The sequence below is a fragment of the Rhineura floridana genome, chromosome 21 (genome assembly GCF_030035675.1).
Source record: "Rhineura floridana isolate rRhiFlo1 chromosome 21, rRhiFlo1.hap2, whole genome shotgun sequence".
Classification (NCBI taxonomy): domain Eukaryota; kingdom Metazoa; phylum Chordata; class Lepidosauria; order Squamata; family Rhineuridae; genus Rhineura; species Rhineura floridana.
The window spans coordinates 11,475,288-11,490,034 of NC_084500.1; the positions used below are offsets into that span (position 1 = coordinate 11,475,288).

Here is a 14,747-nt window from a genome sequence, read left to right on the forward strand (position 1 = left end):
GGAGACCTTGCTAGTGGATAGTTGAGGAATGGCTCCTTTGGGGATTCTTTCAAGAGAAATGTATAGAAGAAATTGGGCTCAATCTTTGTGGTTGTATAAGGTATAATTCTGGGGTTTGTAAAAGGCCTTTGGGGGGCAAGACCAGGGGAAGCAGCTTGGGCTCACTGCAACTATTCTCCTGTCAGATGGGGGAACTGGGAGCCCTGTGGGATGAAGACTAGCTACGGATGTGGTCAAGCTTCATCCTTTCTCTGTGCGAATGGAGGCCCTTGTGTATGGAAAAAAAGATGATTGATGGTTTTGGGATGGAATTGAAAGCAACAGGTGGAGATACTACAGGTCATTGAAGGGGTCTTCTGGGTACAGTGAAGGTCCACTTCAGTGGCAGGGGAATAGGAGGTGTAACTGTGAGTGGGGAGGGATGATTCCTCTTATGTGTCATCAGGAGAAGCTTTTGAACAACTTAGGACCTGATACTTGTGGGCTGGAGCGGGCCTGAGAGAATTAAGCGGCATGCAAGAAGCTTTCATTTTAAGGGGAGCCATTGGAAAAAATTTTGGCTTTATGATTTTCTGGGCAGAAGTGACAAGCATTTCTGGGTCTGGGCTTTGAAAGTTTATGAGCTGTTTTAGAGGGAAAATTGGTGTTTGTGATCCCTCTCCCCCATGGGGCTCATCACTTTCCCTGGTGTTTTCTGACAGCTGAAGAGCAGTGTGATTTATTCTCTTATCATTTTGCTCTAATAAGTGACTGTAAAGATTCTGTAGAAATTGATGTCTGTCATGTCCATAAGAGTGTTAGCAATATTAGTGTTTGGAAACTGTATCTGTGCATGCTCGTATATGAAGCAGTGTGAGACCATATTTTACAAGTATTCTAAATAATTGTGTGCAGACATTTCTTAAAATAGATATGATTTTTCACATCATCCACAAAAAATAAGGGTTTTGCATGCCGTATGGCATATATAGGCTTATTGTTGTCTTGTGTTCAGATTACTTTGGTTTATCTGCTGAATTATGTATTTTTGTTGATAACATAAAAAGGGACGGTATCGTTAGCCCCCAATAATAGAAAGCAAGTGTGTGTCTGTGAGTGTGTGTGTGGGGGTTACGGATAAATGAGAGAGAAGGCACCAGTGCAGGGAAGGGAGATAATCTCTAGAATGTAATTTATTTAGCCCAACGCTGGATTTGTAATACAGCCTTTCAGAAAATAGAGTCTTGCTTTGTTTTCAATGGCGTTACTGACAAACATAAGAACATCAGAGGAGCCCTGTTGGATCAAGCCACAGAGACATCTATTCCAGCATCCTCACAGTGGCTAAGCAGATACCTCTGGAAAGTCTCCAAGCAGGACATGAGCACAATAGCTCCCTCCCTGCAGCTGATAAACAGAAGCATACAGCTTCTAATCCTGGAGGATAGCGCATTGCCATCATGACTTAGTAGCCATTGATAGCCTGATCCTCAGTGAATTTGTCTAATCCTCTTTTGAAGTCATCAAGTTGGTGGCCATCATGACATCTTGGGGCAGTGAATACCACCTGAACAAATTGGGATCATTGATAAACTTGGTCATCTTGCTGCCCGTCCCAACTCATATTATTTTATGAACCAGTTGAAAAGTACAGGTCCCAATGCTGAAACAGGTTGTGCTGAATAAGTTAAATTTTAGTACATTTTAGAGGTGTTCTGTTTCTTATTGTTTGTGTGTGAAATACCTTAAGATTTGTGGAATTGAGTTGGTGAACTCATTAGGAGTTATGGGCTTAAGCTGTTCAAGCACTTTCCTATAGCTGTTATACTACCTGTAGGATTGAAAGAATTATTTCCTGCTTTGAAAGAATGAAGTTTGCTAATGATGAGCTAATTTCTCATGCTAGTAAAAGTATTTTATTAAGACATTTGTTAGCTACTTTTCATCCAAAGCTGTCCAAGAGGTCTGTAAAAGATGTGACTTGCTTTCAAAAAATAAAAAAAAGTTGAACATTACTGTCTTACTAGGATCAAAGCTTGCTTTTACTTGAATTGCTTACTTGGAAGTAAATTCATTTGATTTTAACGGACTTCTATGAATGTCTTTAGGCTGCTACTATTGACAGAAGAATATGATATCTCTTGATAAAACTTATATATTAGTTTCTTTCCCCCTCTTGTTACCATATAGTATAATTACAGCCAGCCTGCACCATCAGATTAACAAGGAGAAAAGCAAGTTTAAAATGACTCCTGTACCTAACCAAAGGTGGATTGAAAAGAAATCTCTTGAGGGAGGGTTTTCTCCAAAACGTAACTCCTGGGGGAGGTAAGTTCCATAGGTGAGGGACCACCACTGAAAAGGCCCTGTTTGTGTTCTGCCAGCCTGATCCATACCCATTGGTGGGTCAGAGAGGAGGTACAGATTTGTTTGTTTATCGAACAAGCAGGAATTGGCAACTGTCCTTGTTTGTACCTTTCCATCTGCTTAGTGGCTGCTCATCTGGGAAGTAGTCTTGAGTTGCTGCTTTCCCCCTTTGTCCTAAATGCACTGTTAAATGAAGCGTGCGTTATGCGAGTGTAGATGATGGCTCCTGGCTGCCTTTAGAAGTGCTCTGTCCCTGCTTCCCCAAATCAGAAATCTGAACGTGGAGTAGAGGCAATGGGTTGCACTCAACCAAATTCTATTTGGAGCAGACCCTCTGAAATTTATAGACCTACGTTGATCATCATTAATTTCAGTGGGTCCTCTAGGAGTAGGACTGACATGGGATACAACCCAATGGGACTTTCTGAGCCCAGCATTCTATCTCATGTGAGGCTTGAGAGCTGCCTCTTCTTGTGAGGTAAACATTACACTCCCAAGTTTCGACTGTCAGGTATACAAATACCCAGTTTTTGAAACTCTCTAATAATCAGGGTAACTGTGGTGATATGTTTGCCAAAATTCTAGCTTTCTCACTGGCCTTAACTGTGGGGGGGGTACAGTACTCGACTCCCCCTTCCTTTGGGACTCTTTTGGTAGTCAGTGTATTGTGGGCCTAGGTATATTTCAGATTAAATTTCTAAATTTCAGAGTTTTTGGAAGTACTTCAACAAATTTGGAGTATAGTCCAATGCCATTTCTAGGAAGTGTTGTGCAAATGTCTCCCCTTCAGATTTTAAAAAAAATTAAATAAGCATTTCTTGGGGTTTGTGTGGATGCTAGTTGTCTTGAGAAAAGGCGAGAGAAACATGGCATAAATATAATAAATACAGATGAACTAATTTTCATGGCTCTGGTTCCTTGCAAAGTACACTGACCTGGACTGAGTGCTTTGCTGAGAAGCATCTTTATTTCTTAATCTATCTGTCTGGCTAGGTGGTCTTCATGGAGAAAGCAGACAAAAAGACAAAAACAGGTGCAGCTCCATATACTTCATTCAGCCCTATATGCATGCTCATATCTCAGAGAATAGCAGCTATGGAAATTAAGTGGTAGCAGAGGTGTACAGTGAATGTGTTGAAACTTCTCCAATACACTACTAAGATTGCGACTGGTGATAATTGAAGGTGCTGATTACATAAGTGATTCCTTACAGCCATCCTGTTGATAGTCTCCGGCGTTCAGAGGTTTCAACAAGAAAGCAGAGGAGAATAATTGCATCACATTTTTGCTATTTAACCATCCCCACTTTGTGTACAATGCTTATTTTTTGAAGAGCTGTTGACTTCAATCAAAAATAAAAGTTGATTTTTTACAAGGTTTTGTTCCACCGTTAAGCATTGCTTGTGAACCAACTGACTGGTAAATGACGCATGAGGGAAGCGATTGGTCTGTGACCTTTTGAAGAATTTATGGACACAGCTTGAAACAAAGTGTCTAGTGTTCATGGGGCAGGATTAATATCTTGGATTTGTGGAGTCATTTCAAGTCTTATCTGGGCTGCTTGTTGGGAGCTCCAGACTCTAGAGTTTGAACTGATGCAGTTCACAGAGAATCCTGTCAGTTGTATGTCTGACTAAACGTTGGTAAAAACTTTTTGCCTAATGCTTGTGCAGTAGCTTACAGAAAACAAGTGGTGAGATGTAACTCAAAGTTATTCATTGGTTATAATTTCACGGTGAAATGCATCTGGCAACAGTTGGCTCCTGTCTGGGTATCTCGCATTGTAACATCTGCATTTCAGCGATGATCTAGCATGACAAAAGTGATCCGTGCAGCCTTGAGGAGGAGCTCAGAAGCTTTCACTTCCATTTTTGTTCAACCACAGCTTGTTGTGTCACCTGATCTGACAAACTGTGGTTAATGTGAACCTATGTTGGCTTCTTTAAAACAAGCCAGCTTCAAAGCTGTGTCTTGGTGTGGCATGGTCATGCTGGCTGGCACTGTTGGGAGTTGTAGTGTGGAACGCACCTGGATTGGGAAGGCTGTGCTAAATTATGGTTTACATGATGTCCTAATTGGGCCACTTAAGTCTTTAAGATGCATTTCAATGGAACACCTTGGTGATTATTATAACTGGGTGATCTTACATTGGAGTATGAGGCTTCTCTCTCCCCACCCACCTGCATCTTGAATATGGGGACCTGACTCCCTTTCTGGATGCAGAAGCTGGGGGAAGAAGATTTCAAACATTTGCATGTTGCATTAGGGTAGGGAACAGTTGCTCAAACTCCTCTTCTGCATCTCAAACTAGCTGAAACTATGTCACATGTGAATTTTGAGTGGACTACACCTGGCAAGGAAAAGGTTAATCCCTCCTTTTCTCTTTCTCTCCCCCAGTTCCCCCCTGAAGATCTGAGCCTCCCATAAATGTTTTTCCTTTAACAAAACAACCACCATTTGGGTGGGCGGGAGACCATAATGTAAAGTATAGTTCAGTGCCACATGTGCACAGAAACAGGCTGTGACCACCTTCCCCACTTCCGAGTGCACAGATGTTCAGATGTGACTCACCATTCCCAAAACACAGTGAGAGCAGGAATACTTCTGGACTTGCACGTTTGCCTAGTTCTTTGCACATAAAAAGTAATGACTGAACTGCAGGGGGATCAACACCCTGTTTAGATGTCTTTTTGTGCATGGAAGGAGATGTGCAATCCTGGTGGCCGTTCCTCATCTTGCTGCACATGGGTGGGGGATTAATGTCCAAACAGGTCTAATGTGAATGACCATTCGTGGTCAAGGGGACAGTTTACTTCTGGAGATTACTAGCTTCCAGATTTTTTTTTTAAAGATTAGGATAGTTGTGAAAATGTTCATATCCTAGGAAGGAAAAAAAAAGTGACTGCCCTTTCTCGAGTTAAGGACACTTTGAATTGTTGGGTTTTGAACTCTTAAAAAATCAGAGCTGAGCTACTTGTTTATAAAAGGCATATGATACAGCTCTCCTGAGACATACCATTTCGGAATGCAGGTGGAAAATCGCTGTCTGCCCTGTGTAGAAAGGACAAGGGAGGGAGGAGGGTAGCCTATACTCCTTCGATGTCAGCTTCCCACCCTCAGCGTTGCTGCAGTTCTGGGACGCTTTCCCTTAACATGATGAATGGCCCACACTTTATGTAGGATCTCTCCAAGACACCCCAGAGTGCTTCTCCTAGCTAGCTAGCAGCTTTAAACATGTGTACATTTTATGCCCCAAAGTTGGTCAGATGCTTTTCTTTGCCCTGAAATGGCTGGGTGTGTTGAGGAGGCCTCTTGGTCGTATTTTGGCAAGATAGCATCTAGTAGTCGCACCAAAGGAGAGGTCTGTTGCCTTCGTGCCTTCCTTGTGGGCTTCCTATGTAGCTGTTGAAATGATGCTGGACTTCATGGACCCTTCTTGGCTGTGTTCTGCAGGCTCTGAGGACAGCGTTTCTGTGTCCTGTTCGTAAAAACTGGTACTCGAAACAGGTGCTGAATCTTCCTTGTTGATGTCTAAACACAACTCTCCTTCTGTAACCCATCCTTCCCAATGGCTAAATAGGTTAGGAAGCCTGTTAGGGAGAGCGCACCCATTTTCTTTCCAATTAGACCCCAGGTGGGGAGCTTTTTTCAGCCTGAGGGCTGCCTTTCCTTCTAGTCCAGCCTTTCCCAACTAGTGGGCCACCAGATGTTGTTGGACCACAACTCCCATCAGCCTCAGCCAGCATTGCCAATGGTCAGGAAATATGGGTATTGTGGTCCAGCAACATCTGGTGGCCACTAGTTGGGAAAGGCTGCTCTAGTCAGTGTTCTGGGGACCTTAAGCCAGTGTTGGGAGAGCCAGAGACAAAAGTGGGTGGAGCAACAAATACATACGTTGTCTTCGTACAGTAGGTTAGTTTCTAATCACACTTTCACACTCCTTTCTGTCCTCCATCCAGACAAGAGACTATTGGGGTTCAAGGACACATGCCAGCCTGGCAAAATCATTGGTGAGGGGTGTGGCTCAGGAGGGTGTGTTATCTGGGGAGATTCCTGAGGTCCAGATAGAGAGGCCTAGAGAGCTGCATTTGGCCCCTGAGCTTGAGGTTCCCCATTCCTGGTTTAGATTCTAGCAGCTCCTTGTGTGTTGGGCTGCCTTGAAAAACATTCTGGAAGCTGCAGTTGATCCAGAAAAGGGGCACAAGATTATTAGCTGGGACTGGGTGGCTTGACCATACGATGGCGATGCTTTGTCACTGAACTGACTCTGTCTGTTTCTAACGGTTTTCGCCTTTTAGGGTGTAAACGACTTGGGACCAGGTTACCTGAAATACCATCTTCTTCCTTGTGTATTTACCCAAGCCTTAAGATCTTCTCTAGGGGTTGTGCTATGAGTATCTCGAACCATCAGGGGATGGCCTTTTCAGTAGTGGCAACCCGATTGTGAGGCAGCCTCCCCAGAGAAGTTTGCCTGGAGCTTATATCTATTTATATAATGTCTGTATAATATGATCTGTGTAGTGTCTGTATTTGTACAATTTTGTAAAATGTTGAAAGTATAACTTAAAAAAAGAAAAGCTTATTTCTGATGGTCTGGAGTTCCTAAATTCTATGTTATCTTTGTGTTTTTGATAGATCTAGTGCCCTCCAGGTGTTTTAACCTATAGCTGCCATCAACCCTGGGCAGCATGCCTGGGGCAGCTGTGGGAAATCTCCAGTGTGCAGACCAAATTAGCCCAGGTAGAAGGCCTAATTTGGCCTACAGGGCTGTTTTCCCCAGGCCATGCTTGCCTGCCCCACTCCTAGCACCATATGTGATGTCTGGTGTGGGGCAGGTAATGACAAAGGAACAGTTGGGAACCTTAAAATGCCACCATTTCCATTTTCTTTAGAACTTCTCTCAAATTACAAGTAAGCAGTGGAGGGGAGGGGGAGAGAGAAAATGAATTGCTTTCTTCAGTGTGTTTATAACATAAATTACTAAAATGAGTTCCTGTGGTGAACTCAGAGCAGCTTAGATATGATTCCAGGTGGTCTCCCATCCAGGCAACTGTCAAGAGTAAAATCAGATTAGCTTCCCCAGAAGAACTGCTCCATGTGCTTTCAGACTGTTCCCTGAGAGGAGGGGAGGAGAAAGATGCGCATGGATGTGGTTTTTTTTAAAAAGCATCCTATTTTTCAGGGTGGAGTTCAAGGTGGGCCTAGGGTCTGAAAAGGTTGAATATGTGCCTTGCCCTGAATCAGACCGGATATTGTCAAATCTGACTGTTAGTGAATCTCCCAAGTCTCAAGCAAAGGCCAGTGTTGAAGGCTTTCAGGAAAAGTTTTGAGTCCAAAAAACTTTCCAGGCCCCTAATTTAGTTTTGATCTGACGTACAGCACAATTCTGTACAATATGTTGACTCAGAAGTAAGACTCATTGAGGTCTATAGATCTAACTCCCCCCCCCCCCGTAAATGGTTACTTCCGAAGTTCCTTAGCATGTTTATTTGACATTTTTAAAACAGGTCCACCTTGGTACCCATAACAGAAGGGAACATGGAAAAGTGGGTGACAGTAGGGGAGTGGAATGGGAATGTTGTGGGGAATACACCGTAGATGGCAGGGAGCAGAGAACCCATTGGGAATGGACGGTTAAGAGGGAGAGACTCTAAGGACTGAGGGAAGGAAGCGAGGGAAGCTAAAGCCCCTTATGGGCTTTCCCTAAAAGAAGTGTATATGACACATCACCTGTTCTGAATGTTATAACCTTTAATTAAACATAGGTTTATGTTTAACGGTCTGTGTCTTGGCGGTTGAGGAGGCAGACCCTTTGTGCAAAGTGAGACTCTCAGCCCCACTGAGTCATAAAACTCATGGGTGGCCCTGGCCAGTCACTGATTCTTAGCCTAACCTACCACACAAGGTTGTTGTGAAAGTAAAATGGACGGGGGAGAATATATATGCCACCTTGAGCTCCTTAGAGGAAAGGTGGGATATAAATGCAATAATAAAAATAAATAAAATAACAATTCAGTGGGTAGTGGCCGCCAGTGTCTAGGCGAGAGGTCTTAGTAGAGTGGCTGAGAGACCTGGCTTGGGGAAGAATCAGGGAACAGGCCCTTGCAAGGGCCCCTAGGAACATTACAGCACCCAAGCCAGACATTGTGATTGCCAAGATCCTGCCCCTCCCTCTCTGAGTCTGGCCACTGCCTGGTTGAGACAAAGCAGCTCAGGAACCCCCAGACTTTCTCCCAACTGTGGAGAGAATTGTGCTGCTTTTGCTATCACAAGTTAAAATGAAGAAGCTTGTTAGTAAACAACAGTTTAATTTTACAAGCCGCATAATATGTTAGAAGTTTTTCCAAGAGCCCAAAGTCATTGAATTAACATTTTGTGGTGGTGGGAGGTTTCAGTAAAGCACTGTTAGACTGCAATCTTTTGTAAAATTTACTTGGGAATAAGGCCCTTTGAACTCAGTGGGGCTTATTTCTGAGTAGAAATGCATAAGACAGCACTGTTCATTTTGTTTTAATGTTAGAATCAAACAAATTTACAGCTTTGCTGGAAATCTGTTTATTTTGAATATTTTCAGATAGGAAATCCCAGTGGCCATGTTCAGATGCAGCACTTTACTGTTGTTTAGCACTATGTGAATGAGCTAAGCCTATTCCCTGACTTGCACCCTCTCTTCTCCATGCTGTCAGGAGGAGAAATTTGGGACCTGTTGCATGGGACGAGGAGAGGGGAGCAGAAGAGCATGCAAGCCCAGTAGGAATTAAGGCTTGTTCATATTGTGCTGAACCATGGTTTAGTGTTGCATCTGAAGATGAGCATATATGTTCGCTTGTTTAAATAGAAAGGGAGGGGGAAATAGGTGCTGAAAACTGTTAACATGCTGATGTTTGGCTTACCCAAAGAGCTGTGCTGGAAAAGTTAAAGAAAAAAAAACCTTTCAAGGTATGAGCCCTATGAGAAGAGACTGAAAGAGCTGGGCATGTTTAGCCTTGAGAAGAGAAGCCTAAGGGGAGATATGATAGCACTCTTCAAGTACATGAAAGGTTGTCACACAGTGGAGGGCCAGGATCTCTTCTCGATCATCCCAGACACAGAATAACAGGCTCAAGTTACAGGAAGCCAGATTTCAGCTGAACATCAGGAAAAATTTCTCAACTGTTAGAGCAATGGAACTAATTACTTAGGGAGGTGGTGGGCTCTCCAGCACTGGAGGCATTCAAGAGGCAGCTGGACAGCTACCTGTCAGGGATGCTTTAAGTTGGATTCCTGGATTGAGCAGGGGGCTGGACTTGATGGCCTTATAGGCCCCTTCCAACTCTACTGTTCTTTGATTCTATGAACACACTGTAGCACTGTTAAGTTTTCTTCCAGGTGAATGCTTACTGATTTTCTTTTCCCTGCAGCTTCCAATCAGAGTTACCCAACAGAATACTCACACCAAAGTCAGCACAGAACATAACAAGGAATGTCTCATCAATATTTCCAAATACAAGTTTTCCCTGGTTATCAGTGGCCTCACTAATATCTTAAAAAATGTTAACAATATGGTAAGTGTTGTTCTCTTGCCCTTAGTAGGCTTATTGGAGGTGGGAAAAGAGGGAGATGAAGGAACTTTAGGTTTGAAATTGGATGCCAGTGGTTCCCTGATACTTTTGTTTCCTGTCTGCGATGCTGTTGATGAAAAATCCATGACCTCCCCAGTCTGAAATAACAAGCTTCTTTAAGACAAGATCAGATTACGTCAAATCTGTCTTATGTGTAATCTGGACAAATCATCAGAGGCTGCCCTATACAAAGTCAAACTGTTGGTCCATTTAGCTCTGTATTGTCACTGACTGGCAGCGACACTCCAGCATTTCAGATAAGGAGTCTCCCCCAGTCCTACCTGGAGATACCAGGGATTAAACCTGGGAAAGCAGATGCTCTACCATTGAGTTATTGCCCTTCCTGTATATAGTACATACAATGTAGTGGGACATTGGCCCAGTTTGGACGATCGTATCTTGGCTGAGATATGCACAAGCATGGAACACCTTTGTGTGAGCTGTGATTAAAACAGGAGGCCTCTATTTAACCACATGTTCTCATTATGTTTGGAACAAGCCAGGTTTTAAAACCATGGTTTGAAGCTGTTTTCATATTCTATCTTGTTCTGAAGCTGGCAACCATAGTTTTCCAGTTGGGACAAAAGAGAAAATTATGCTTAATTGGAAACTTCTTGGTTCAGTAGCAGATCGCGGTGGCTTTTGTGTGTGGGCAAAAGGCTAAGCACAGTGATGTGCCTGTGTGAAGGGGCAAGTAAATCATGGCATGCATTTAAGGGGCTTGGTGAAACATGGTGGGGCCAGAGTAACTTGGCCTCTGACATTTTTCATATTTGATCTTCAATCCAGTGGGAGTTAGACCCTTTCTTTCATCAGATCTGTAGCTCAAAGCTTTGCATTATGTTGCTTTTGCAGGAGGGACCCCCTAGGAAGCAGATGCTTGCTTGCCATCCCATTTCCTCTCCCCCCCCCCATTCACTGTCCAGTTCTAACTTTGAGGGTCAGGCCCTTTGTTTTTTAACTGTAGTCTAGGGATCATTGTGTTTTCTAGTCTACTCTTGATGCCTTCCCATTTATGTGTTTCCCAAATGTTATGACTTTGGCTGATGTTGTCAACCAAAAGTCAAGGTTCCATCCCCAAAGTAATCTAAATTCTGTGCTCACACTGTAAAGTTTGCATAATGGTTGTGCGGAGAATGTGACTGGGACAGGACAGGAAAGAGAACAAAGTTCTAGAAGGCACAGAGAGGAACAAGTACCCAAACAATGAAATCCTGCTCAGATTCCCTTGTTTTCTGGGCCTTCCGCAAATTATGCTGTGCAACTCTAATCAGGGTTCTCCCATTTGATGAGTGGAGGTGTTTGGCCACAGGGGAGGAGGTCTTTTAGGTGCTAGCACCCTGGTTGTGGAATGCAGTGCCCAGAGAAGCTTGTCTGGCCCCTAACTTATGGTACTTTTGGTGACAGGTGAAGAACTTTTAATTTTCCAAGGCCTTCTAATTACGGTATATCTTTTTAGTGCATTTTAGACCTTTAGCACTCATTGCATCTCTCCTTCCTAGTTTTTAGGCATCTTTTAAGTTGAATATATTTGCTTTGTACTTTTTTAATGCTGAGTTTTGTGCAGATTTTCATGTTTTGTATACTGCTTGTAAGTGTTTGGTTTTATTTTGTATTTTCTGGTTCCAAGTTTGTTAACTGCTGAGAGAACGTGGTTGATGGGCAATATACTAATGTCTCAGATAAATAAATTAACCCTGAGGGCTTCAGATCTTGATGAGACTCTCAGGAAATGAAAACATTTGCCAGTCTCCTGATGCTCAGCTGGGAAGGAGGCATGTCATTGCATGGGGTGATGGGAAGCAAGTCCCTTTTCATAATGAGTACTAAATCGGTTTCCTGTGTGTGTGTGTTTTTTCCCCCCTAGAGGATATTTTCAGAAACTGCTGAAAAGAACTTGTATCATTCTCAGCTGATAATTTTGGATACACTGGAAAAATGTCTTGCTGGGGTGAGTAGCGTGCTTAACCATCAGCTGCCTTCGCAAATTTTATTTGGACAGCCTGTTCATCAAGGAAACTGTAAATATGTGTGAGGGCATCCCAGCTACCCTGGGTCTTGTGCTATGATGGGGAGGGAGATCCAGCCACAATGGAATACTCACCTCTGTCTGCCCACCCTCCCTGCTTAAGGACTTGCTGCCATCAGATGATTGGATTATTTTTCTGTAAAGCTGCCAATCACCAATTAGCCCAAAAGCTTCCCTTGTGTCTCCCCAAGGACAACTGGAAAGTAGTGTGGACCTGGATAATGTATAAACAAAGACCACAAGCTTTAATGAAAATTAGATTAAAGTTTACTAAAGAGAGTACTCAGAAAAAGGTTTTCATAGGAAAGTTTCAGAAACACCAGCTTAACCCATCAATGAAGCAAGGGAGCAGATGAAACAGGAGATAAATGCAATCCTCTTCCCCTTTTTATACATAGTCCCTAGAGATAGAAACTTGTGTTGGGCTTCACCCATTTGTAAACTCTCCAGGCTGGCCGTTGTGTGGCTGCCTTCTTTAGATTCCACCTTGAATATGACTTGAAAACAAAACAAAAAAACCCTGACCAGATGTAGCTTCTGCCTGCCTGCCCTACAGATCACAGGCTATAGGAAAAAAGTTTTGGGGGGGGATTTTCATTCCCAGCACCAGAGAAGCTATATGGTTATTTATCAGGGGTTAAAGTTGTGTAGTACCATGTAAATTGTGATTATATAGTTGGGTGTGAGTGGACAGAAGTAGCTGTATACCCCCCCAGGGTGAGAGCCTGCTCTGGTATAGAACTGGGCCCCTCTAATGTGAGAGTGGGAGAGGAGTATTCTGTGGGTGTGGAGCATGAGTCCCTTAGCGCTTCAGAGATGGGGAGAGTCTTTCACATGTGTATGCTTGGTAGTGATTCTTTGTCTGTGGGTTGTAACATTGCTGAGAGTGGATGGCTGATGTATCAGTGGGTGGTTGATATGTTAGAGGTAGTGAATGCTGGTAGTGGCTGTATGGAATGGATGGTGAGTGGTTGTATGAGTATGTGTTATGTGGGTGACTATTATGTTATACTGCAATGTAACACTTTTTATTGTGTTTATGTATATGAATATTATTCATGTAGTTTGCTTTGTAAATTTGATATGTTTTATTGTACTTTGTGAATTCTGTTGTCAACTGCTTTGAGATCTTTCTGATAGTAAGTTGTCAATAAATGGAAATGTAATAATAATAATAATTCAAAACGATCTGTATAAAAGCAAGGCTGATACAAACATTCCACATTGGCAGAGTCCATTTCCTTCACAGTAAATTTTTGTGATGTGGAAATACTTTGGGTAAGTGTCCTGAGGATATGTCAGACTTGTAAAAAGTATGGTATGTGACTAGGAAGCAGCCTCCAAATGCACTTGAACTTGTTAGTGAAATACTGAGCCCAGAAGTTTTTATAAATAACTCTTTGTCACTGGGTTATGACCAATTCAAATTGTTAAAACCCATATAGAGTGTAATATTCTGTCTAAGTAAATGGATCTTACTTTACAGAAAGGCAGCTTTTATATGGACTGTATGTTTTACTGCTTTATATTTTGACTTTTATATGAAATAGATTTAATTAAAGTAAAACAGAGGAGGCCTCCAGGCAATCAGGGAGATTTTTGTAAACTCATAGCTGACAGTTTCCAGCCGGTAGCCTAGTATCTTTTTTGGGGTAGCAATTTTGCACATTAGAGAGCCCTGAAGCTGATTACTGATGTTTGCCTCTTTGCTGAATGCATCCAGAAATGGATACACTTTTAAAATGACTAATTCCTGTGTGTGTTGGTTTTTGTTTACCGTGAATAATTTTGGAAAGGAAAATTACATTGAAAAGCAAATGTACAGATTTTGGTTTGCTTTGATCCAAATATTGTAAGTGGGTTTTGACACAGCCTTACATGCCAAAGCGTGAAAAAGAAAAAGAAAAACTTCTTTGTTGGCTTGTGGCTCAGCCAGTGCAAGAAAGAAGTTTTACATCTGTAGAATTTTAACTTGTAAACTGTAAAAGTCTTAATATCTTAAGTCAACCTGAGAGCTCATTTGCCTTTGTGGCTTTATTTAGATTTGGCTTAGTTCTGTACAAAGATAATGAAGCTTTCTCCTGTTGCTCAAGTTGACTTTTGCAGCTGCTTCCTCGTTTACATTAGTTAACTTTGTCTAAACTTCCAGTGGGAATGCTGTCCTGAGGCTTCTAGAAAAGCAGTCCTCTTTTCACTTAACTCTGTTCTTGGAGGCTATCTGCTCCCCTCACTTTTTTTACTACCTTGGGAATGCAGTTAGCAGTTTAGCTCCTTCTGCAAAACTCTAAAGCCAAACTTGAACTCAAGTGAAATTTAAAGAGTCTGTGTTCATTCCTGAGGGCTACCTTAACACAGTTCCAAGCTTAGTGTAATGAGATCATCCGTAAGCTGCTTGTGATTCCCCATGCTGGTTTTATAAGATTGCTTTCCAAGCCATTGCAGGCAGAATGGTTCATGGTTTGTCATTTGACACCTGTATAAACATACTTACAGACAATCTATAAATGCAGTCATGAGAACTGCAGTGTGTTCCTGTCATTCTCTGAAAAAAAAAGAGCAGGGGCGTCCCAAACTCTGGTCCGTGGGACCACCAGTGATCCATGAGCTTCATTCCAGTGGTCTGCAGCATGTCCGCATTAAATAGTCATGTTGATTTTTAGTTGTATTTTTATTGCTTCTTCTATTTCTTATATTGTATTTTTACAATTACAATTTGCGTTCCATAGAATTCAAATGGTAATACAATAAAATGCAATAAAAGAGAAGCATTT

At 42.3% G+C, this 14,747-nt stretch overlaps 1 protein-coding gene across 7 annotated transcripts in view; it reads left to right on the forward strand.

Moving 5' to 3' along the window:
* The window catches only part of NF1 (neurofibromin 1), a 233,138-nt gene that overhangs the window by 1,707 nt on the left and 216,684 nt on the right, over window positions 1-14,747 (forward strand). For all 7 annotated transcript variants that reach the window (XR_009759857.1, XR_009759856.1, XM_061605006.1 and 4 more), the window contains exons 2-3: window positions 9,747-9,890; window positions 11,815-11,898. Coding sequence is in view for 5 of the 7 variants with exons in the window: in XM_061605006.1 (XP_061460990.1) it covers window positions 9,747-9,890; window positions 11,815-11,898 (228 nt within the window). In the remaining 2 variants the exon portion in view is untranslated. The remainder of the gene's footprint in view (window positions 1-9,746; window positions 9,891-11,814; window positions 11,899-14,747) is intronic.